Genomic DNA, 27,243 nt, shown 5'->3' with positions numbered 1-27,243 from the left:
TAATGAAAACTATGTATAATTAATAGTCAAAATTGATGAGTCTGCCAAGTATAGGTAGGGGGAATAAAAAATGGCGGCTGTTTCAAAGCGATAAAAAAAACTAATTTTTCATTCGGAGCTCTATATCTTAAAGGTAGGAAAAACACAAGAAAACCTAAGAGAACGTCATTTAAAAAAGAGTAAATTTGCTAAAATATGAGCCCCAATAGAGTTGTTTACGTTAAATAGTTTTCGAGATATAGCTTTTTAAAAAGCAACATTTCATAAAAATGTATGGGACGTACTAAAAGATCAGTAGTTAGTGAATTCCTTTTGAAAAATTTATATCTCAAAAACCATTTGAGGTACAGATGTCTATTAGCACTAAAATTAAAGCTAGTTTAATGTACTATAAATTAAACTTATTGTCTGAACAACTATAAATCAATTTATTTTAGCAAATATCATGAAAACTACTATTAAATTAGCTTTAATTTGAGTGCTAATAGAAATCTGTACGTCACATAGTTCCTGAGATATAGATTTCTCAAAATAAATTAGCTAACTACTAATCTTTCAGTAGATGTTTAAGAAATTTTGCTTTTTAAAAAGCTATATCTCGAGAACTCTTGGACCTAAATAGCTCTTTTAGGGCTAATATTTCAGCAAATTTACTCTGCTAATAATGTTCTGTTAGATTTTCTAGTGTTGTTGGTAGTTTTTAAGATATAGAGCTCTGAATGAAAAATTAATATTTTGAAACAGCCGCCATTTTTTATCCCCCCTACCTATACTTGGCAGACTCATCAATTTTGACTAGTAATTATACATAGTTTTCATTAAAGTAATCAAAAATTGGGGGGAGATAACTGCATTTTTTTCTTCCCGGCTCTTGTACATGAGGGCTCATATAGAGCAAATTTTGCTTACGTAAATGATATTTTATGTAGTTTTTACTTCATCTTGTAATATTAATGTGAACTGCTACGATCCATGAAGAGTCTATGGGTTTGATACTTTTTAGGGAAGAACGTTTTTTTTAACAACGGTTGTATAAGGAAATGTTTTTTTTTAAAGAGCACTGTCAACCGCTATGTTTTTCCTTTATTAAGGGTTCCTACTACATGAGGCTAGTTGGACCCCAAGAGGCGTCCAGAACGCACAGGCTTGACTCATGGCTATTGTTTAACAGAAAATAATTATCTGCCAATGCCATATTCGAACCGGGGTGCTTGGAGTTAGTGCTGTGTCACCGTGCTCTCCTCATTTACAATATATTTCATATAATGGTATAAGTGAAAGTAAAAAATGGTCGTAATTAGTGACATGCTAAACAAATTCACTTTTTTTTTCTTGAATGACTACCCGTCTCTGTAAACTTTTAAGGCTATACAATTGTGTAGTAATGAAAATTAAAGTTATTAAAAGATCCTGTGTCAATAATTAAAAACAGAATTAAGAGAGAATATGACGTACAGAGCAAAAAATTAAAAACCGGCTGATGGTTTAATTGAAACAAATCGAAAAATTGATTTAAACCTTAGTTTTTTGTACAATTGTAAGTCAATAATATATTATTAATCCCTAGTGGCTCTTACAGGACTAATTAAATAAATGTGGATCAGGTTACAAATGTAAAAAAAAAAAACTAATCTAAAGATTCTTAGGTGTTGCATTCTTTTGACGGGGAATGTAATTCAGATTGATCAATCACGGGAATTCCTTTGAGAAGACTTATGCCAATTACTAATACTCGTCCCATCTCTATTTTTCTTATCTCGATTCCGATCAACATTCTTTGCTATTTATTGCTGGGCTTGATAATAACATTTTAACGAACACGATTTTTTCTTAAATAAATAACCATGTGTTTTTGTTGACCTTTATCAGAGTTTTGTTTTTCTTTTGTATTTAAAACCAGATTTTTCTTTAATTTATTCGGTTGAATGCAGTGGAAAAGATCAGTAGAATAAAAATCCTCAGATTCATTTGTTTCCGAAAAAAATTCAACAATCATGGAATTTACTCCCCAAGTTATGTAAGGGCTATTCTAGGTCAAATCAACACAATTTTGAACCTTACAATCTAATATTATTTTCTTCAAATTTGGCACAGATGTTGTATATGTAGATTTGAAAAACTATGAAATTTTATTGATTATATGTCCTCTCGGTTTTGAATTTCAAAGCTCTTAAATACTCATAAATCAGCAAAGAATAATATGTTTTGAAATTGCTGCAGACGTTTCTCTAATTTAGCTGGAGATATGGGATAGGTTTATTTTATGGTATATCGAATGCCCTTTTTTATGATCTGCAACACTATATAGTTTATGATATGAAAACATTTAATCAAACACTTAAATCAAAATTTTTCAGAAATTTATTGCGATGAAGTTCAAAACTTTATTTGATATGGAATGGTCCATACCTTTCAAATTGACCTAATAATTTTAGAAAAAATCAATCAGTTTATTACATGTATATATTACATGCCTCTAAAACGTTTAATCTAATCACTGTGCGTATTTTCGTAATAGTGTCCCATAATCTTTAAGGAGCCACTGACAAGAGGATGGTTGTTCATGAATAAGAAATAAAAGTAAAAAAAAAAAAAATGACGTGAATTATCTATCATTTAAAATTTACCTGTGGAAAGGAAGTCCTGAAGTCCCTGGTTTCTTTTTCAGTTTCAGGACACTCCTCATTCTTGGTGGGAAGGAGGACTTCTCCGCTGGGGAGGTCCACAACCCTATAATAAATAAATCACTGATGAATATAAATTTTATCAATAATTATCTATAGGTAGGAAGAACCATCATCGAAATGGCGAGCGCATGTGCGAAACGGTTTTTCCTTCTCAAATATAGTATATCGCATGCGCCCATCAGTTTGATGATGATTTCGTATTATATTTTACCTCAAGGATAATGTGATCTAAGAATCCTTAAAATCATCGCATACTCTGCATTAATTAGTAGAGCAAATATAGGTTTTTAGGTTGAACGAATACCCACTAGGGCGGGACTTGAACTTTATTCTTTACTTTTGGTATCTTTGTTGACATACTAAAAGCCTCGAAAAATCTAAATGTATGAATTTTTTTTTGGCTGCCATCATGATTTTTGTTTTCAAAAATTATAAAAAATATTCTGTATGATCTCAATTAAAATATTATGCGATCATTTTTGGCATCATTGTGGACATATACAAAGTTAAGTGATTAAAAATGTGAATTTTTTTTTTTTGGCCGCCGTCATTTTTTTTAACATTTATAAAAAAAAAATCTGCATCATATCAATTAAAAGAAAATCTGATATTAGGAAAGATGTGACCATTTTCGCCATCTTTGATGAAATACTAAAACTCTTGAAAAATCTAAGCATGTGAAGTGTTTTTGGACCTATGATTTGTTTTCTCGAAAATCATAAAAATATTTCAATTAACAGTAAATTTTATATTAAAAAGTTTTTAATTTTTTATAACCTCCCCCCCTCATCAAGACCATTAATGACAAATCGGTTTATCTATCGGTACCAGCATGCAGTAGACCGCCTCACAAATAAAAGTATGTACAAATCTGCTTTACAATGATTCTAAAATATTTTTTTTTTTTTTAATTATTTATTTATTGTAATTTACAACTGTAAATATACAAAATAATACAATAAGTAAATATGTAGTATGTTTCATATACACTTGAAAATCTTGGGAAGGAACCACCCATTGGTGGTACTTCAAACATTAATTTAAATTAGAATGTCCCGTGGCTATCTTCTTTTCAGACGCCTCGGAGGATTATCAGGGATTGTTAAGGATGAAAGATTAAGAATTAGTGGGTTAGGATGGTTAAGGAGTTTGGAATGAAAAGACGCATATCTGTTTTGGGTCTAATCTGCAACGAATGGAATGTTAAGGTCTTTATGAATGAGTTTATTTGTGACGTAATAAGGAGCATCAAGGACTTTACGTAGGATTTTGGATTGTAACGATTGGATGCGGGAAAAATTTGATGGTTTGGTGGAGCCCCAGAGCTCAATTCCATATGTCCAAATTGGTCTGATTATTGTAGTGTATACTAATTTTTTGTAATGAATGGGAAGTTTAGAGCGTTTGTCAAGTAAGTGTTGTAGCAATCGGAATCTATGAGGAGTTTCTTGTCGTTTCAGTCTTGTGTATGGATTCCAAGTAAGTCTCTTTTCAAGATGGAGTCCTAAGTATCGAATCTGTCCAACAGGTGTTAGTGGTGTATCTAGAAAGGATACTGTAGGACAGGAGGGCAGAGGTTTACGACGGAGAGTAAAGGTGATCTGGTGGGATTTTTCAGGATTTATTTTGATTCTCCAGTTTTTACTCCATTCTTCAATAGATGTTAGATTCTAAAATATGAATATTATATCTACTTCAAGATTTGGCGTTGGCTTATGGATTTATTAACATATGATGGTTTATTTATGTGTTTTGAAAGATGCTGGGAATAAAGTTATGATCGATTTTATAATCACACGCTTGCGAATTGATTGATTTTAAGTACATTTAGGATTTGCTACTAAGAAATAAGTTATCATAAATTGAATTCACATTTGAGTTAAATTAAAAGTAATTGTAATTGTTTCTTGCCATTATATTATAATTATATTTGAAGATATAATTAAATTACTCATGATTCCTGCTCAACTATGTGCAGATTACGTTTCCAAATTTCCAAAATTTTTTTTACAGTAATCCTCGGATTTGGAACAAATAGACTAGGGGTTTTCGAAATATTGGTGTGCCGAGAAAAGTAGCAGACATAACATGATAAAATTGATACTGAACCATTTAGGTATAAACACGCACAATCACTGAAAATGTCATTCGAAGTACGGGGTTCGGTTATAACCTAGCACAAATTTGTCTGCAACAGACACAGTGTCAATTTTTTTCGTAATGCTAAATACATAAAATATGATTGGAAATTTTCAATTTTGTTGAATTTTTTACCCGAATACAAAACTTTCTTACAATAAAAACTTTAGGATGTGGGAAAGAAAAATATATAATATTCAGAACAATCAACCTCTCTTCATCTGTTTTTTGTATATTTATTTTTATAAACAACTGCCTATAAAATAATTCAAGAGAGAAAGCCCCCCTCTCCTCTCCTACAGGCTACAGGTGCCTCTTGAATATCCCGGCTCGGTACCCGTCCATCATACCCCGCATTTCGGGACAGCTCCCCAGAACCTGATCCTGTGCCTGACAGTGATATGTTGCTCCTCCAAGTGGGAGGCTGTCTGGATGATATGGAAGGAATGGGGGAATATTTTTTTCCACCTCACCTACTCCATTGAATCATAAGTTTATTCACGCATGAATTTTCTGATACTGAAGTTGAGACAATATTTTCCGGGTGAAAAAGTTTTATTAAAAACAATAGGTATATTTTATTATTAATGTTTATTTTTATTTTTTTTTATATTGTAGTAAGAATAATTATAGCTGAACCAATCGTCCGGTGATATTGATTTAAATAAATAAGCATATTTGACATGTCATTCATTAATATAGTGATTAACTTATTATGATTTAATGATTTAAAACAGTTGTAATGTTTAAACAACAAATTAAAATCTAATTAACATATAGATAGCGCGAGAAATTAGCATATAGATATCGCAAAACCTTTGTCGTCTGCAAATGTGGTTAGTGCAGATACCCTTGGAACATGGAATCTGATTAGAAAGAAGAACGACACATGTAAAATAGTTTTATAAATAAAAGATAAAAATGAAATAAGTTTATAACACATTTTATACACGCAATTGTTAGATTATATAATGATGAAGATTTTTATATATCTTATTCCAGATGACACAGTTTTATAATCAATTAATTTTTACTGAATGTGACTGGCCCACCTTCATTTTTTTTATTACCTTCTTCATGGTTATTTTCAATATACAGGGGAGGGGGATGGAAGAAAGGAGTAATATATAGGTGGCCAACCTATTCTAACTATAGTGAAAGGATAGATTCTGGAGGACCGTTACGAAATAATTGTCAACCTCTCTTCTCGAGGTTGTTAAGGTAGACGCATCTACCCCCTCGGCTACAAACCACCCCATCTAACTGACCCACCAGTCGCATTACTACTTAAAGATATAAATACTGGTATAATCCTGAGATTACCAGTGACGCAGTTGAGCAAGAAGAGCTGGGATATTCCTATGTGCTGATTTTTGAAGTGCAGTATTGAGAAATGAATGTGTTTAAGATATTTTTCCTATTTATTATTTTTTATTTCGTATTTGTTCCATATTAATTTCTACTTTTACTTAACTTTAGTGTTTACAGTGCAAACTTTTTGAGGTCTCTGAAGTGAAAAAAACACGTACTGAAAATTGGTTTGTGTGACTTGGTTAGCAGGTTTATTTTAAAGTTTAACTGTATTAATTTTTTTTTGTTTTAAAGCTTAAGGTTTGATACCACTTAATTTAACAATTGTTGCCTTTTTACTTTTTTTTATTTAACTTGGTTTAAATCAAAATTTTCTAGGTCACAAGGTGTCATTTTTTTTATTTGTTATATGTTTTTATTTATTTCTTCATTTTATTTTATTTATATAAATTTTTATTTTTATGACCCCCTCGCTGGTCATTTATACATTCTGGAGGAGGAGGGGGTTATCTATTGGGTACTACCCTATTCTAACGTAAGAGGCCAAGTTTTCATTTAGTGATATCGCTACAGAAATAAAGATCGACCCCTACAGCCGGATCCGAATCGGCGCCACTGCAGTCACGAGATTGCAAAAACTCCCTCAGCTACAGTTAGTAGAGTAAAAGATTCGCAAAAATTTCGAGTTACAGAGACTTCGACCCTCTGAATTCGATTAATTGAGTCTAAGGGTTTGTCCTATCGTAATATTCGTGTTTTATATTAAATGTGTATGATTATCAAATGATGCTATCTGATTCTTGGTTCATTGACTGTTAAAATGTGTAAAAATCCCACCATCTCACTAGATTGGCCTAGTATGTATATATGTATTTTTAAGAGAGAAGACACATGCAATAACCAATAAATATAAACAAACCTAGGGGTTATCTTTCCAAGAATTTAATATTCACGGAAATTTTGATTTTGATTTTCAGCCCAAGTTATAAAACGAAGTTGATGAAAAGAAAATATTTAAATATAAAATGTAGTTGCTGTGTTATAGAATTTTTTCGCTATTCAATTTCTTCTAAAACAAATTATTTGTGAGATTTTTATTAGGTTAGGAATAAAATCTGAATCTTCACAAATAAGCGCGATACAATGGCAATGATCGTCAGACAAGCAATGGATATCTGTCCTTCAAAAAACTGCAACATCACCCACAGTCATGAGTACACGACTATTTCCCATAATACTTAGGGTTGTCTCAAAATAAAAGAATCTGTGACCTTTTACCATAGCACATCTTTCATTAGGGCACTTCCAATTGGCAACCAAAGTAACATCTTTTAGTGGTGGAGTTGTGTTCAATAGTAATTTTTAGTAAATTAGAAGATTTACCATTAGTACATATTTCTCTCAGTTTAGTTAAATAAAATGTGGTATGCTATATTTATTAATAAAATAGCGTTTTACTAGTTATAAATAATTTTTTTTATTTTTTATATAGATTGACATATGGCTGGCTATAATTAATAAATGGCACATGCAAAGACGTAAATAACTTTTGCATGATTCTGTGAGGTGATTTGAATTTAATTATTTATATAAATGCAGTTTTAAACAGTAATGACATTAAATCTACATATTAAAAATAAAAAGTAATTAAAAAACCATAAAGTAAAAAAAGTTAAATCTGTACTTATACAACCCACAAAGGATTAGGTAAGAAAGTACTGTTGTACTTTAGAGTAGGCTTTGAGGTTATTTGGTCCGAATCACGCTTGGACACCAGATTTTTACATGATTAAGAGTACCCACTTCATGAGGTTGGGTTATGGACTCAAAGGAGTGACTCACAATTACAATGAAACAGAAAATAATTATCTATATATTTATATATAGTTGACCGTAAAAATTTAAATATAAGAAGATGGTCAGGGTTGCGGTCAAAAGAGAAACCAAAATAATTTACAACTGTTTATTTTCCGACGTTTCGCCCCACTTAAAAACTTTAACTCTTGCCATTGTTACTTATTTTCTATTTTTATCATTGTTTATTCAATTTTATTTTATATTGATACTATTTTACGTCTTCCTTCCTTTTATTTATATGTAATTTCTTATCACTTTATTTTTTTACATAATATTTATCCAAGCTTAAATTGCCTTATTGTTTCTTATTGGGATGAAGCCCTGCAAAGTGGGGCGAAACGTCGGAAAATAAATAGTTGTAAGCTATTTTTGATCGCGATCCTGACCATCTTATATAAGAAAATAATTATCTGCCACAGCTCGGCTCCAATCCGGGTCATAGTAAGTTATAGTTACTAGTACAGTGCCTTACCACTGAGCTATCCCTTCCCATAAACTACGGAAAAATAAATTATACACAATACATAAACGTAAATAAATATAAATTATAAATAATGAAGAATTACAACTAGGTAATACATTTGAATAATAAAAAATAATATATAGGGTTTTTTTTTAAGCCCGATAGAACTTGAAATTGTTAAAAATAACACAAAAAATTAAATTGTAATCAAAAATTTTTTTTTATTCGAAAGATCAATACGTGACATTAACATTTGAAAATGATTTCGGGCATATGGGCACCGCGGCTGTTCTTGACGCAGCGCATTCTGTAAAATTGTGTTCAGCGATGAGGCGCATTTTTGGCTTAACGGGTTTGTTAATATGCAAAATTGCCGCATATGGTCGTGCGATTTGACACCTCTCGATTATTTCCTGTGGGGCTACGTGAAGTCACTGGTTTATGCTGATAAACCAGCAACAATTGACGCCTTGGAGGCCAGCATTGTTCGTGTTATTCGTGACATACGGCCAAAATTGGACGTCCAGAATGCGCTTCGTCAAGAACAGCCGCGGTGCCCATATGCCCGAAATCATTTTCAAATGTTAATGTCACGTATTGATCTTTCGAATAAAAAAAAAATTTTGATTACAATTTAATTTTTTGTGTTATTTTTTACAATTTCAAGTTCTATCGGGCTTAAAAAAACACCCTATACAATCAACATGTTTTGTACAATTTAGTATACATTGTATATGTTTGTGGTTGTATTTTTTTAGAAATTTCTAGTTTTTTTTTTGTTTTTTTTTGTTTGTTAATGCGTTTTCAAGAATAAGAATAAGAGCGAAAAGGTTTTGTGTCAGTATGAGTTCTGGTTAATCGTCGACATTCAAAAGTGCCTGAATTTGGAGAACGTTAAAAATTCCTGTTTTGCATTGGATCTTGTATTTTTTATTTTTAGAGACTGCAATTCCTAAACAAAATGTAAATAAATATTTATTACTGTATAAACTTTGAAAACTACACTGTTATAGCCCAATAAAAGCAAGTACAACGCTACAATGTCGTCGAAATTTACATAGGAATGTAGGAAAAAAAGAAATAGGGAATTTGCCGTTTTCTTTCCACTTCAATGCTAACAAGATAATCCCTAGAATTCAAATCAAAGCTCATGAAAGAATATTGAAGAAACTTATCTGACAAATACCATACGTTTGTTTTATTATTACTTGAAATTTGATTACATATGAAAATAAAAACGTTAAAGTTATTCTTTAACTAATGTTTATATGATAAAATAACTCTGTACCTGTACAACCCATGAAGAGTCAGGGTCACAATACTTTGTAAGGAAGTACCAACGGTTGTGCAAGGAGGTGATTTGGTCATGATCATGATAGACCATTAAATTTATTCTTAATTAAGGATACACATTTTATGAATTTGGGTGTACCCCGGAGGGCTCCCGTACCCAACACTGGGACTTACGCCTACAGTAACAGAATTTCTAAACGAATATTATGTATCTAATGACTTGAGTGATGAAATATTTAAGAAATGATTGTTTAAAATATATATTTTATTCATTTAAATAAATTGAAAGTTGAAAAAACAAAGTGTCCTGAAATTCTTTATTACATTTTATTCCATTAAGCGACAGTATACAAAAAAATAAATTTACTCTACTTTAATAACGTTGATAGTTTTAATTATACAAAGCTCCGAATGAAAATGTGTTTTAAACAAATTTTATTTATTAATGTATATTACAATCCGCCACATAGTTGTGGGCAATAACTAATAGTGATGAATGATCACATCCATACTAAAATAAAATGAAATAAGAATAAAAATAAATAAATAATTGAAAAAAAAATCGCTCTTAAAATGTATACAAACAGAAGGATAAATAAAATGAAAATAATCAAAATATGTGTATGAAAAAATAAATAATATTCTCCATACGTTAATTTGCAGGCTAATCAATTTTGACTAGTAATTATCCATAGTTTTCATTAAACTAGTCAAAAATTGGGGTAAAATAACTGACTTTTTTCTCCTTTTGGGCTCTTGTGCTATTCACAGTCTCAGTGAGAATAGAACTCTACAAAACAGTCTCACTTTCATGATAGTATTACATTGACAGAAAACTGTCACCGTGTTAAAGAATCTTAAATATATATAACTATATACTCTACTTGGAAAAATAACTTATCGCGCACATTCGGATTGAAAGAGATACAACTTCAAAAAAACTTTTTTTGTTTGAACAAACCTTGGACGTAGGCCGTAGGAACCGTATATAATATATACGGTATATATAGATTGCTACTTCACAGTAGTCAGTACATTTCCACTAACTTAACGAAAAATAGAATTATAGGTTCCCTCTTTTAGGGAAATTAATTGAAAAGTTGTAATTTTTCCTAAAAAAGAAAACCTTTAATTGTGTTTTTCGTAAAATTATTGTAAATGTATTTAGAACTACTGTGAAATAAGTCATGTATGTATAATCAAACTCAGTTTACTGGAAATACGATAATAAACTATTGATCGGTGATCCCTCTTTATCAAAATAAAAAAAGAAATCACAACTAAGGACAAGTTTTAAATAATTCATTAAACGGAATAGAAATAAAAAGCTAATGTATGGAGTATGGAGTAGACCAAGCAAATCTATGCAATAAGCAAACCTTTTCAGATAAAAACAGAGCTAAGAGAAGGTTACAGCTTGTCTCCAATACGTTTCAACATAGTCCTGGATAAAGTCATGAAGGAATTCTGGAAAAAAAAATAACTCAGGAGCCATAATAGGGAAGAAAAACAATCATATAAAAGTGAGTCGGTTGGCATTTGCTGATGATCACACTGCTGGCAGAATAAAAGGAAGAGGCTATTAGTAAAATAAATACCCGACAAATAAAAGCAGAAAAAGCAGGCCAACAAATATCATATGACAACTGAAGTAAATTTCAAGAAAAAGATAGTAAACACTGAATATGGAAAAATAAAATTGACCAGAAAATTTAAGTACTTCGCGGAAATAATTTGTCACAACGGTTCTGAGAAAGAGAGCATCCGAGAGAAAACTACCAAATTAAAAAAAATTAAGCATTCAAACTTCTAAAAATTACAATAAGAAGAAACTCCCCTCCAATGCAAAGTTAAGGCATTACACGTTCTGATAAGGTCTGTGATTTTATACGGGATGGAGACCACATGCCTACCCAACTCGGAAAAGCTGCTAAAAATAAAGAGGAGGATCTTAAGAAAAATCGATGGGCCCAGAAAAACACAAGAATGTTACAGGTTAAGATCTAACGAAGAGATCTACAGAAAAATTAAAGACCTGCAAACCGAGGTGAGAATCAGAAGGCTGATCTTCTATTGGTACATGAAGAGGATGAAGGAGGAAAGATTGAGTAAGAAGACCTTTTAAAGAAATTTTTAGCTACAAAAACATGGGAGGATACACGAGGCAAATGAGAGAGGAATTAAAGAGACAGAATTTCAGATACCGACTGTCTATGTAGAGATACGTATAGGAAAACATTGAAAAATCTCACCAATATCCGAAGAGGAAAAAAAAAAGGGTACGGGTGGTCCGAAGAAAGAAAAGAAAGGCATTTGAGGATCATGAAAGTGTGATGGGAAGAAAGAAAATCAAGACTCCCAAAGAAGCCTAACCATTGATATTCACGTGGTCCTTAGTGGCCGCTACGTGATAAAAAGAAAAAAAGAAAAAAAATTTGTTTTAGCGTTCGACGAGTTATTGTGGAGGAAAATATGTTGTATAAATAGATATTAAGCGCGTATCACATGTTCATTGCCCTTGAAGAAGATTAAATTGAAATATTAATACAACTGCCATTGGATTATTCTGGATTAATACAAAAGTATCAATGAGATTTATAAATAATGGCAGTGGATTTATTTTTTGTTCTACTCATTGTCTTTTTGAATTATATTTTTTATATCTCAGCTCAACAATACTTAACAGGTGGACTCTTTCAATGGCACTATATACTGGTGTTACAGACAAAAGAATGGAATATAGAACGAAAGTTACACTGTTAAATATTAAAAGTAGTATTTTGAAAGTGGGTGAAAATGGTACGAAACCACTAATAATAATAATAATAATAATATAATACACAGGGTATTTCGGGAGTAGTTGTCCTAACTGAAAATATGATTTGAGGATTTCAAAACAAGAAGAAAATTCTGTATGAAGGCATTAACGTTTCTCTTAGGACATATTAATGTGTGTCGATTTTCATTTCTATGAATTATTAAGGTTATAATAAATAAATAAATATCTTAAAATATTTTATAGAAAAATATAAAAGTTAACTAAATAATTTAATTTTTATCCATTTTAGTCTCACACATTTTATTTTATTTTAAGTCCCATGTTTCGGCCGATCCGGCCTTCCTCAGGGACAATCTTGATACAATTTATATTATACAAAACTTTATTAGAACAATGCTGAAGTTTTAACAAATAGTGACTGAGATAAATGAATTTTAATTTTGTTTTTAATGTTAAAATTAACTAATTAGAAATTGTTGTTTTGACCTGGGCAGAATAGCCTACATGAAATTGAGTTTTTAAATCATTTAGTTCAAAAATTGTATTAAGTTTGTCTCTGAGGATGGCCGGATTGGCCGAAACGTCGGACAAAATAAAATGTGTTGAGACTAAAATGGATAAAAATTAAATTATTTATTTAAATAAACATTAACATTCAAATTAAATGTTGTTCAAACTGATTACCTTGAGCACTAAGAGGTGTTTAAGAGTTGAAGAGGTGGAGAGAAAAAAGGTAGTTATTTCACTTCAATTTTTGTAGTAAATACCAGTCTAAATTAATGAGTCTGCTAAGTATAGTATAGGCAGGGGAAATAAAAAATGGCGTCTTTTATAAAACGTTAAAAATTTTTTTTAGCTCTATATCATATAAACTACCAACTTCACTAGAAAACCTAAGAGAACATCATTTAAAGTAGGGCAATTTTCGGTTCCTAATCAATGGTAGTATTTTCCTTGATCTATGCAAGCATCAGTGATGCATAATACATAAAATATAAACTGCCATTTCTAAGCATGGTTAAAATGACCGAATTGTTGCTTGTTAGTTATAAGTTAAGATAAAAACAAAAGTATTTAGAAGTATTTATTGAATTATTCATGTATTCATTCTTGCTCGATTATTATTCGTTGAATAATTGAAATCGAACTAAACTAAGAATCGAAATGGGAAAAATAAATAAATAAAATAGGAATAGGAGTGGCGACATTAAGGATTGTTAGTACTAGCCTTGATATATTCAGCAAAGTGTAAATCGATGCTAATGGTACGAGTAGTATAATAACCCAAGAAATGGAATAGGTATATAAATGCGTTATACATATTCCATTTCTTGATTATGTATGAAGTAATAATAAGTATAATGGTGAGAATTGTTATAGTGAAGGGACCACTCCGATGTCACTAAACCCCGACTCGGAACTGTCCTATATCACTTTTGAAACATTTTTCGAAGCAGGAAGAGACACAAATTAGTTGAATCGAGCAACATTGAAAAAGGGGCTAAAATTGTATAACGTGTCTCAGCTCAGCAGCTCACTATTTAATAACTTTGTTTTCTACAAGTAATCTTGCTCTTCTTCGTTTGTTTCCTTGGAATAATATAGCCATTCTTCATTAGTTTCCTGGGAATAATATAGCTATTCTTCATTTGTTTCCTGGGAATAATATAGCTATTCTTTATTGGTTTATTGGGAATAAAATAACTCTTCTTTATTTGTGTTCCTGGGAATAGTATAGCTCTTCTTTATTTGTTTCGTGGCAATAATATAGCTATTCTTCTTTGTTTCCTGAGAATAATAGAGCTCCTCTTCATTTGTTTTCTGGGAATAGTATAGGTCTTCTTCATTTGTTTCCTGGGAATAGTATAGCTTTTCTTCATTTGTCACCTCAGAATAATATAGCTATTCTTCATTGGTTTCCTGGGAATAAAATAGCTCTTCTTTATTTGTGTTCCTGGGAATAGTATAATAGCTCTTCTTTATTTGTGTTCCTGGGAATAGTATAGCTCTTCTTCATTTGTCACCTCAGAATAATATAGCTATTCTTCATTGGTTTCCTGGGAATAAAATAGCTCTTCTTTATTTGTGTTCCTGGGAATAGTATAGCTGTTCTTTGCATGTTTCTTTACTGATTTGAGACCCCTAGGTTGCTGAAACTATTCACCATTCCGAAAGTATTATCACTGATGACATAAATACGCTGAGGTTGTGCAGTTTTATGCTACTTAATGCATATGTAAATTAAGTTTGATATTTCTCAGCATGTGGGTCTCAAAGTGAGACAGCTACTACGTAGATTATTATTTATTTGATGAAATCAATTATATAGTATTGATATTATAAACAAAATGTTTCTCATAATATTGTATATCTAATAATTTATTTTATTCTAATTTTGTTCAGTTAGTTCCTTCGGTAAAATCACAAGGAATAAATATAACTAGCAATGCTTTAAAATCCCTTTGCACTCAGATAAAAAAAAAAAAAGATTTCTTATAATTTTATACAGAATGAATAATTCTGAAGCAATTCCTAATATGCATAGCAGGTTGATTTATAAAATAAGGAAAAAAAAAATGGTTTTGAAATTACTTATGGTAAATTATGAAATCACAAGACTGTCTTATTACTTAGAGATCTTTACTATTCGACACTTCAATACGATGAGAGTTCTTGGAATTTCTTTTCTTAATTTTGTTACACTAATTCTAAATATAGCTCAACGGATTAGACAAGTGTATAGTCCGTCATCAATATGTTTCGAGGTAAAACAAGTGGATTTATTAATCATGCATGTTGCGGCCAACATATGGACCAAGAATCGATTATATGGACATATGGTTTTTAATATGTTAAAAAAACAAAACAAATACTCTCGGTTGTTGATATTTATTCACCTAATGAAGAGATGACTTCTTAGCGCCTCATTGTGTACACATACACCAACGCGAGCGTCTCGAGCGTCTCGTCTCTAAGCAGTTTAAGTAGTCAGGATCATCCTAGGGTGGGCGGACCTACGTTTGTCGATCTACCTTCACAAGGACATCAACCTTGGAAAACAACCTATCCAAAATGGGGGCCCCTATATCACCGGTGATAAATACATTTTTTTTTCTTCTTTGTTCAACTTAATCTAATTTTAATTGGAGAAGTTTGTCGGGAGTGCGGTCAGTAAAGAACAACATAAATAAACAAAACCATATTTATTTATTTTATGCCGACATTTCGACCTGAGTTTCAGGTCTGCATCAGGGCTATTGAACAAAAGAGATAACAACAACATTTAGAGAAACATACAATTGTAAAGGAATAGTACACAGATAAATTTAGATTTATACAAAATATTGAATTAAATCATAAATGATAAAAAATTGATAACTGTTAATTGAATGGTACAAAATTTTAATTGATTGATAATCGTGGAATAGTAAGGTAGTAGATTGAAAACAGTGACAGATGAAATATAACAGTTGTTCTTTACTGACCGCACCCCCTGACAAACGTCTCCAATCATTAATCTACGGTCAACTATCTACACCCCATTATAATCTAATTTTGGTAGTAGTCTTAAGTTTGCTTTGCTCCTTTTTTTCTAGTTTGTATATTTTTCTATATTTTGTTTTCAATGCATTCAATTTATTATGTTCACTTATTTAAAATACAACAATACAAACATTCGGGAGTTTATTTCTTTTCTTTCCACAACTGTTTACGGTCGGGCTCGAAAAGGTTTCCCTACTCGCCGTAAAAATGCATTTTGATATTTTTACCCTATTTAGATCTATTTTTGTGCTATTTACTCTTCGTCGTAAACCTGCCGACTGCCCTACAGTATACTTTAATAAGGTGGCTCTTACCCCTGTAGAACAGATTCGTTATCTTGCATTACATCTTGACAAACGACTAACCTGGAATCCTCACACAAGACTGAAAAGACAGGAAACTGCAAGCAGATTCCGACTATAACAGCACTTCCTAGACAAACGGTCTAAACTTCCAACTCATTACAAAAGACTGATCTACATGACAATAATAAGGCCCATCTGGACATACGGAGTTGAGCTTTGGAGCTCCACTAAACCTTCGAATTCCTCACGTATCCAATCATTACAATCCAAAATCCTTCGTAAAATCCTCAATGCTCCTTATTTTGTTACTAATAAAACCATCCATAAAGACCTAAATGTTCCTTATGTAACCGATCTAGCCCGAACCCGATATTATTCCTTCCATAATAAACTCCCTAACCACCCAAAACGAGTGGGGTTTCTAACCTTGCTTCCTCTTCCATTCCTGGCAATCCTCTGAGGCGCCTGACAAGAAGATGGCCTCGTGACCTTATATTTTAAACTGTTTTTAGAGTTCTACTACTGGGTAGTTTCTCTACATCCTGTATCATATCATTATGTCATTATGATCAAATTTACTGGTTGTATTTTTTTATACAGTTGTAAATATCAATAAATAAATAAAAAAAAATTTGTGCTATTTTAATAGGAACATGTTTTTAAAAAGAAAATGCAGTGGAATATATGCATTCTCCGTAATTGCTAATCATCTTTAGTGTCCTCTCAGGGGGATGGGGAGAGGGCAACCGAGTGCAAAGGGTTAATATTAAAAATGCCTGAATAGGAGATAAAAAATATCGATGTTTAACGTCACAGATGTTATAAGTACCTATTTATAATATGTAAAGCCGATAAATAAAATATCTAGTATAAATTCACAAAGATGATATAAAAATTATATATATAAGCAACGAAAAGAATCATAAAATAAGGAATCACAGGTTGCGGCACAATCTTAAATCGTTTATCACTTCAGGCTGTTAAATATGCACTTACAACATCTCTGAGGCTGAGCACCGATGTTAACATTAACACAAAATAATTTAGTCATCTACCTATCATTTGAATCGGCCATCAGACTGAATTCAGACTTGAGACAAGATGTCTACTTATACTTTTCGAAACGGATATGACGATTGTTTGAGGATTAATCAATCTAATCATAATAAGGCATCGGATCAATTGATCAGTCTCCTAGCACGCATTCGATTTTTGTGGTTATTCGCGATTTCAGGTATTTATGAAAAATATGAATTGTGTTCCTTATCACTTTAGCCGCGCACTTCTATTCGAGATTACTCAAGTTATTGTCAAGTTATGCCTCACAAGGGGAGGTGAGTGTTGTGGGAACAGCCGATTTCAATGAAACTTTCTTCCCAGTGCTCCCTAGAAGTTGAGAAAAATCATTTTATAAATTATTTAAATTTTATTTCACATAAAAATGATGGACTGTATTTTTCAAAATATGAAGGAGATGGTCAAGAGTGCGGTCAAGAAGAAATAAAAAATAGTTAAATAGCTATTTATTTGCCGCCGTTTCGCCCCACTTTAAAGAGCTTCATCAGGGCTAAAAAAGATTTAAAAATAACTAAAAATATTTTGATAATGTAGGATAGTAAAATATAAAAAAGTAAACTACAGTAGGGTTTAAAATTATGTTAATATAAGTGTCGGATTTACACATCCGATTTTGTAAATTTACTCAATCTTATTTTGGTGTCCCTCTCAATGTGAAATCAAGACAGCGGGATTCACATATTGGAAGCTGTTATAGATGCTGGTTGTATGTCTTGACAGCTTTGCATTCGACCACAAAAGACGCCTTATGCTGGCCAGCGTTCTTCCGAAGAAGCGTTCTACCTTATAGAAATCCAGAACAAGACATGAGGAGAATACAGCTACGGTTGTAAACATCAATAAATAAATTTTAAAAAATTAAAACGTTAAAAGTCTAATTGTAAATAATGAAAATCAATTTTAATTATATAGAAAAAAGATGGGTAGACAATTATAGAATAAGTGGGATTTCAATGAAGGAAGGGTACTGGACGAATGGAAGTAGGAATGAGATTCCTCAGGAAAAAGGGTCTTATAAGGAAGAATCTTTCAAAAGTTGCACTTCGGTGTGCCGTAGTGCAAGAGTCTGAAAAAATAAATGTGTTCTGCTTACAACTCATAAAGTGCAGTACTTTGTTAGGAAGTACTGTTACAAGATCATCGTTTGTGAAGGAAGTGATTTTGTCAGAATCCGACAGATTTTTAACCAATTAATGGTACCTTCTTCTTTATGGTTTATACCTACAGGGCTGACTCACGGCTACATTGCTATATAGAAAATAATTATCTGCCGTACCCGGATGCGAACCCAGGTCCTTGGAGTTAGTAGCCCAGTTCCTTGCCAATCTCCTGTGTGAAGCCGAAACCTCACGCAGGAACAGAAGAGGAGACTGGCCACCATATAGAGATTGGCTCTCCAGAGGATTCTAATTTGTGGGTCACGAAGACATAAGGAGTGGTGTCACATGAGCCGGTGCAGGTACTGGCCTGAGCGATGCCCCTGGACCTCATCCTTAAGTATGAAGTAAAGAGGGACTCCAATCGGCGAGACTCCAAACTTATGGAAGAAAACACTACAGCACTGCTGCCGCATCCCGTATGCCAGAAATGGCAAGGGAGGGGGATAAAAAAAAATGTGCCTTACCAATCAGCTACACACTCCCTATTTGAATTAACTTATTTAAATATAGAATATCTTATATAAAATTTTTGAATTAAAAATTGAAGTATTCATTTTAAAAAAGAAATATGAAAAATTTAGGGAACATCTACCTTGTACTGAACCAACACAGCCCATATCTATTGAATAAATAATTATTTAGTTGACGGTAAGATCAACGAGAACAGACGTTTTTAAATATAATTGGATCAAGAAAATTTCTCTTCAAGCAAAAGCACAAATAGTGAATAAAATTTGATACACAAATTAGCGTAAAACTATCCATAGCAGTGTGGATGTCAAGCTCAAACATGGTTTGAAATACCGGCAGACAGACTGACACGGGTCTATATTTATTCCTTCTTGTTTAATGGGGTTCTTACATGGTAAATATTATATAAGCATTATTATTGAAGGTATGCTTCACACATACCAACATGTGCAGTAAAAAAAAACAAAATGTGTAAAACCGTGGAGTGAAAACTCTTTTTTTTTTTTTAAATTTATTTATTGATATTTACAACTGTATACACATATATACAACAAGTAAATTTGCTGTAGGTGACATAGTGACATGATAAAAACATGTGGAGAATCTACCCATTGTTTGAACTCCAAAAACATTTCTAGAGGAGAAGATCTCGAGGCCATCTTCCAAGGAGTGAAAACTCAAATAGGAAACCTGGTTAACCTTGTTTGAATCAAATTAAGTTCATCATCAAATATTCTCTACATTTACAAAAAACTAAACTACTCTCATTAATAACGTTAAAATTTGTCAATTGTTTTTGACGAGCTATGAGGAAACTAATTGTATTACATGATTTTATATTCCTATTATGAAAAATGAAGATGAACTGTATAGCACAAATAGATACTTTTTGAGATCTGAAAACTTATTTTTTTAAGTTTTAATATCCGGGAATTACGTCTCACGGAGCACATGTGTATCTTTAAGGATACAACCCTGACTAGTTAATACCATTTTCGTTTACCAGCGGAACGGCCCCTCCCCGTTCCAATAATCCACTAGCGTCAGACAACCAAGTAACAACCTTCATTGGATCCCTTACCTAACCTTATAATGCCAAAAGGCAATCCAAGGTATCATTAACACCCATATATACATATAGCATACCTCCTATATGTATGTACCAGATATTCAATAACATCATTATAGGAGGGTATGAAAAAAAAAAAAAAAAAAAACATTTTCGTTATAACAGATATAGAATTTCATGATAGAAAACCTACACCACCCCTACAACCCGTGAAGGATTAAGAGTGCAGTACTTTGTAAGGAAGTACTGTTACTATACCAACGGTTGTGTAAGGAGGTGACTTGGTCAGAATTCCGCTCCACCGCCAGATTTTTACTCAATAGGTGTACCCAATTTATGAGGCTGGATGGACCCTAGGAGGGCTCCAGGACTCACAGGGTTGACTCACGGCTGCAGTGTAACATAAAACAATTTTCTGCCCAGCCGGATTAGAACCCGGGTCCTTGGAGTTAGTAGCATCGTGCCTTACACAGTGTTACCGCGCTGATATAGATTTCCCTTCTAAAAATTAATTTTAAAAATGAACGAATCTTATCTAAAGAAATTTCAAGACCTTCTGCAAGAGAAAGAAGCTCAGATATTTATTACAGATCCTCCCGAAGGAAAAGTAAACGAATTAAACTTTCATTGATTCCGAATTGAAATCGTAGCTTCTGAAATGGAATTTCTAGACTTAGCTTACAAAAATCTTGCTACTGTAATCAAGAATCTAAAAGCAGAAAAATGTAATTTTAAATTAGATTTAAGAAACCAAAAAAAATTACTCCCATTAACTATAAAATCGTACTTGCTTCAAGCAAAGTAAACAAATATATTATAAGTGAATATTTCTAAAAGTTGAAAAGTATCATAGCTGAGAACTTGTATTGTATTATACATTCTAAGGTAACGCACATTATTATTTGCATTTTATTTTTTTTAATACTACTTTTTATTTATTGATAGATATTACAATATGCCACACAGTTGTGGGCAATAGGTAATAGTGATGAATGATCTCATACATACTAAAATAAAATAAATTAAATAAATGAATAAAAAAAAACTCAATGAATAAAAAAAAAAAACCCTGTGAGTAAAATTTATAGAGTGAAACATAGAATCATATTAAAATTTATGTCATAAAATCTTATTAAAAAAATATATATTTCGAGATATTACAGTTTTGGACTGTATAGATCTTATCTTATTAAAAACATTTCATAGAAATGTTGTTTTCATCTGGGCAGAATAGCCTGCATGGAGTTGAGTTTTTAAGTCATATAGTTCTAAAATTGTATTAAGGTCAGATAAATTATAAATATCATGTTAAGTATGAAATGTTTGAGGATTATACATGTAATAAAAGATGTTTTGTAGTAAATTGTCCCTGAGGACGGCCGGATTGGCCGAAACGTCGGACAATAAAATGTGTTGAGACTAAAATGGATAGAAATTAAATTATTTATTTAAAAAAAATATTTTTTTGTTTATTTATGTTATTTCTTTGCTGACCGCACCCCCCCACCATCTTCTCCAATCAGTAAGATACGGTCAAACACCTCATTAATAACTATACACATGAAAAATATAAAAAGTAATATATGAAATGAAAAAATAATTTAATTTAAGGATATGTGTCCCCTAAGATAAATACATAGTTCATGGATTAAAATTTTTGTTTGGCAAGCATTTACAAGTTCTCAGTAAGTAAAATGAAATTACATTGGGTTATTGGCTTAGCTAGTGTTTATAATGTTAATCAATATATGCCTATTTATTTGATTACAATGATGCAGAGGTTTGGTTATACAATAAGTGAAGGAATAGGTGTTGTTTAAAGGAAAGAATGGGTGAGGATTGGCGAATGGAGGTGGGAAGAAATTTCAGGAGGTTGCACGTATGACGAAGGATTTGCTGAAGAAGGCGGTTCTATAGGAGGGCATATATAAATCAATCAATTAATGAGTGGATGGATGAATGAAGAGTGAGGAGATCAATGCTCGTATTTTTGATTTAAAGAACTGGGAATAAGAAAGCACCAAGGAGGTATTGCCTTCGGGAGGTTGGGTAGAGCCACTTCAACTCAGAATACCAGCGGGAGACTTGAGAGCGCCTAGGGAACCCAAAGATAAATCTTACAAAGCAATTCATGAGTCTCTTCAGTCTCAACTCTAGTCCTGTAGTTAGCCCTCCATAGACCAAGGAACCGTATTCGAAGTGGGGGAAGACGCGAGAGGATACTAGGAACTGAAAGGTGTTTAGAGGAACGGAATTACGGAATCTTAGGAATCGTTTGAGTACAGTTATGGATTTGCGTGTGATTTGGGAATTGTGATTATTCCAGGAGAGATGTTGGTCGAAGGTGACTCTAAGTTTTTTTTATTGTAGGATAGACGTGAATTGGTTGGTTGTTAAGGAAGAGTAGAGGGCAGTAAGGGAGGGAATGAATACGATATATATGTATAAATAACTAACTCATAATTTATCAATTCAAACTTTTGAAATTTTAAATAATATTATAAATTGAATTGACCGTACATTATTGGAACGAGACTTTCAGGAATGCAGTCAAGAAGAAACAACGTAGGCCTTCATGAGAGAACAAAAGAACTAAATAATCCGTCCTTCTTGTTCATCTCCGCCTAACGCAACAAGCCCTGAGGAAGAACTAAATTGTCGAAACGTTTGAAACCAATACATAGTTGAAAACTTTTTTTTTCTCTTTGATCGTAACCCTGACCATCTCCTTGATATTTTAAAATTTTAGCCTGCCGATAAATAAGGAAGTGAAATAGTACAGACTCATTGTGGTTATAAGAACATACGATAAATGTAAATATTTCATCAGTATTGTGCACATCCGATATTTATCTAATCAAATCTGGAAAAATCCTTAATCTTTTGGGGCTAAACTCTTATCTGTCTGCTTTTATTTTTAGGACTAATATTAAAAAAAAATACTAGAAAAACCTATCTCTATTTTTATTGTTAAATAGTTTATAGTAGGTCAATATTTATGATTATTTTGAAAAATTTAAAGATTCATTTCTAAGAATCAAATATACTATTTAATTTTTTTTTTAAATATTTATTTATTGCTATTTACAACTGTACATTATAATACATTTAGTAAATCTGGTCTAAGTTAAATTGGAGTGTTACAGGCGTGTAGAGAAACTACCCATTGGTAGCACTCTAATGACATTTTACATTAGCTGGTCTCGTGGCCATCTTCTTTTCAGGCACCCCAGAGGATTGTCAGGAATGGAAGAGAATGCAAGATTAGAAACTAGGGGGTTTGAGTGGTTAGAGAGTTTATAATGGAAGGAGTGATATCTGGTTCGGGCTAGATCGGTTACATAGGGAACATTAAGGTCTTTATGTATGATTTTATTTGTGACAAAGTAAGGGGCATTGAGGATTTTACGAAGGATTTCGGATTGTAAGGATTGAATACAAGAGGAATTCGAAGGTTTAGTGGAGCCCCAAAGCTCAACTCCATATGTCCAGATTGGCCTTATTACAGTCATGTAGATCACTCTTTTGTAATGTGTTGGAAGTTTAGACCGTTTGTCTAGTAATTGCAAAAGGGTTTTAAACGAGGGACGGGATAATGACGTATGGTAGAGGGAATGGAGTTCCAGTGATATGCAGCTCGGGTAAAAATGATTTATCATACGCAACAGTTCGGTGAGGTGGAGGGCAGTTGTCAGATAAACGGGGCACGGTAGTACGGGATTGTGCTGAGATTTTGAATTGCAGGTTTTCTAGGATATAGGAGCGGCGCTGAGTACTAATTACTTCGAATAGAAAGGTAGCTAGGAAATATTGGCATCGGAAAGATGGATTGAGCCACTTCAGCTCGGCGTAATACTGGTTATTAAATGATATTAAAACTCAAATAGTAAATAATTATACTATTATTATTTACTATTTGAGTTTTTTGACCGCACCCGGACCATATTCCATTCATCAAAATTATCAACAAACTGAGGGACGCATGGTTGGAACGGACAAACCGTTATACCCATGCGTTTGCCAGTTTTGACTTGCATTCGAACAGGTCCAATGTTTTTTGTTTCGATAAGAATAATAATAATTCAAAATTCTATTTTTTTTTTTTTTTATTAAAAATAAATATTTTGAAATGTTTGAATATCAGCTATATGAGATTAAGCAATCCGCTATTTTCTCCGATTACAGAGATATATAAGATAATGAACGATAATCCATGGTAGTTTTAAAAATAAAGATGTCTTATCTATTCGCGTTCATGTTTTGTTTTCCTTTAAGCAATGGAATTCAAATAAAAGAAACAATTATGATTTATACTTAACTGTCTTTTATTAAAATCTATTTTTGAACTAACATAATAATTAAACACATAATCTATAGTTAATTTAAAAAATATTTTTTCAAATTGTAATTAAAAGTTTTTAAATCTAATTTTAATCTTTTGATTTCTATAACCTGCAGGTATTTATTCAGATATATCATTTTACAGATGGTTTGAGCATCCAGTTCAAAAATGGCCTCTTATTTTCGTGTTTTAGGACTAATTTGTGAATATGATTCGTTATTTTATAAAATTAATTGATTACACGTTATGCTTATTCCATTGTTGCAGAAACGTAAAAATATTTATTTAGTAATTCAATTTAGTGTATAACTTTTGAATTTGGTTATTCAAAATTAATATATAAAACATAAATTTAATGAATTTATTAATTTTTATATTTATATACGTGACGACTAACTTGCAATCCTCATACAAGACTGAAAAAACAGGAAACTTTACGTCGATTTCGATTATTAAGACTTTTGTTATACAAACCACCAAAACTTCCAATATCTTACTAAAGACTAATCTATATGACTATAAAAATACTTATATGGACATATGGAGTTGAGCTTTGGAGATCCACTAAATCTTCCAATTTCTCTCGTATCCAATCCATACAATACAAACTTTGTCACAAATAAAATCATTCATAAAGACCTTAATATTCCATATATAACCGATCTAGCCCGAACTAGATATCAATTCTTCCATAATATATTCCCTAAGCCCCTTAGTTTCTGTCCTTGCTTCCTCTCCCATTCCTGACAATTCTCGGGGCGTCTGAAAAGAAGATGACCTCAAGACCTAATGTGGAAATGTTATAAGAATGCTACTAATGCCTAGTTTCTCTACACTTTTGTTTCATACCATTATAATCTAACATCACATTTACTTGATGAATTTTTATGTAATTACAGTTTCAAATTTCAATATTTTCACAGCTGACATTCCAACCCATCCTAACACAATCCTCACCACGTATGCCGATGACACATGTCTATTGTCAGTGAACAATGATCCTTACATTGTATCCCAAACCCTCCAATCCCACATCACCACCCTTGAAGAATGGTGCCAAAACTGGAGGATTAAAATAAATTCCAATAAATCCCACCAAATCACATTTACCCTTCGACGTAAACCCATGACCTCTTCCCCTACAATAAACTTTTATAATACCCCACTTATTTCTGTCGAACAGATCCGTTACTTAGGACTACATCTCGACAAACGACTGACATGGAATCCTCACACAAGACTAAAAAGACCAGAAACAGCTCGTAAATTCCGACTGTTGCAACATTTACTAGACAAACAGTCTAAATTGCCAATCCATTACAAAAGACTGATCTACATGACTATTATAAGGCCTATCTGGACATACGGAGTTGAGCTTTGGGGCTCCACTAAACCATCAAATTCCTCCAGAATCCAATCCTTACAGTCCAAAATCCTTCGTAAAATCCTTAATGTTCCTTACTTTGTCACAAATCAAGTCATCCATCAGGACCTCAATGTTCCATATGTTGCCGATTTAGCCAGAGCCAAATACCATTCCTTCCATGATAAACTTCTCAACCACCCAAATCCACTTGTTTCTAACCTGGCTTCTCCTTCTTTACCTAATAATCCTCCTAGGCTTCTGAAAAGAAGATGGCCTCGAGATCTTCTCCTATAGTAATGTTATTGGAGTTCTATTAGTGGGTAGATTCTCCACATGTTTGTATCATGTCACTATGTCACCTACAGCAAATTTACTTGTTGTATATATGTGTATACAGTTGTAAATATCAATAAATAAATTATTAAAAAAAAAAAATTTCAATATATAACTAAGAAAAATAGTGTGATAGGAAATAAAATACTATCTTTGATTTGAAAAAAATGTATGTTATATTACAAAATTAAATGAACAATACAAGCATTTAATTATGAAGTGAGATAACGTATTACAAATTAATGAGAAAGAGTGTAGATTCAAGTGACAGTCGATTATTATAAACACATCAGCTACAAACACGTGTTTAATTAAAACACAAGGGTTGCTCGTGGGGTTGAAGTGCTTCAAAAGAGTTATTTTTGTCTTGAAATGAGATTCGTTTGATTATGAATATATTATCATGTATTAGGGATAAATTAATCAGAGATAACTGAGGTGCTTGTTTACTTGATTAGCCGTTTGAATTAATTACATATATTTGTAAATGAAAAAGGGGAATATAAAACAAAAATTTGAAATAATTTTCCTTTAATCTTCATTCCATTATCCTATGTCTTTTTCTATTCAGAATGTGATACCTCAATGTGGCTGAGTCAGGTGAAAATTACTATTGTGAAAACTGAGAGCCGGAACTGTCATGGATACGGTATTTATTTATGGTCATTTAGAGTCGTATTTCTGGCAATTTTGGCTATTATTTTCAACTATAACTAATTTTTGCCCTTATCTGCTGTGACTATATTAAAATGAGATTCAAAATTTTTACTGATCTCTACAACCCCTCTTACTATCAAATATAGGTAAGTGAAAAAATAAGGAAACAAATAAGATAACTTATCTCCTGTTGCTAAGCGCGCTCTTCTAATTTATTGGATTACTAAAACCTATTAGTGGGGCCGCCCATAGCTCAGTGGTTAAGACGCAGTCTAACCAATTTGATGTCTATTGGTGGTGCCGGTTCGAATCCGGATGTTGACGTTTTTCATTGAGTGGCGGTCTCACAAAATGAAGAACATTGACCCCCAACCATGGTTAGGTTCTCAGT

General features: G+C 32.2%; 1 protein-coding gene across 3 annotated transcripts in view; it reads right to left on the bottom strand.

Annotated features, from left to right (window-relative positions):
• Nucleotides 1–27,243, bottom strand: part of LOC106686762 (facilitated trehalose transporter Tret1) — a 185,496-nt gene that overhangs the window by 122,394 nt on the left and 35,859 nt on the right. For 2 of the 3 annotated variants that reach the window (XM_014430254.2, XM_014430255.2), the window contains exon 2: nt 2,628–2,730. In XM_014430254.2, coding sequence (XP_014285740.1) covers nt 2,628–2,730 — 103 coding nt within the window. Of the gene's footprint in view, nt 1–2,627; nt 2,731–17,373; nt 17,412–27,243 lie in introns of those variants that run through there. The other variant, XM_014430257.2, reaches the window with a different exon arrangement.

Source organism: Halyomorpha halys, unplaced genomic scaffold (assembly GCF_000696795.3).
Source record: "Halyomorpha halys isolate HHAL.00 unplaced genomic scaffold, Hhal_1.1 Scaffold871.1, whole genome shotgun sequence".
NCBI lineage: Eukaryota > Metazoa > Arthropoda > Insecta > Hemiptera > Pentatomidae > Halyomorpha > Halyomorpha halys.
The sequence above is the reverse complement of the archived record's forward strand: the minus strand, read 5'-3'. Positions and strand labels throughout refer to the sequence as shown.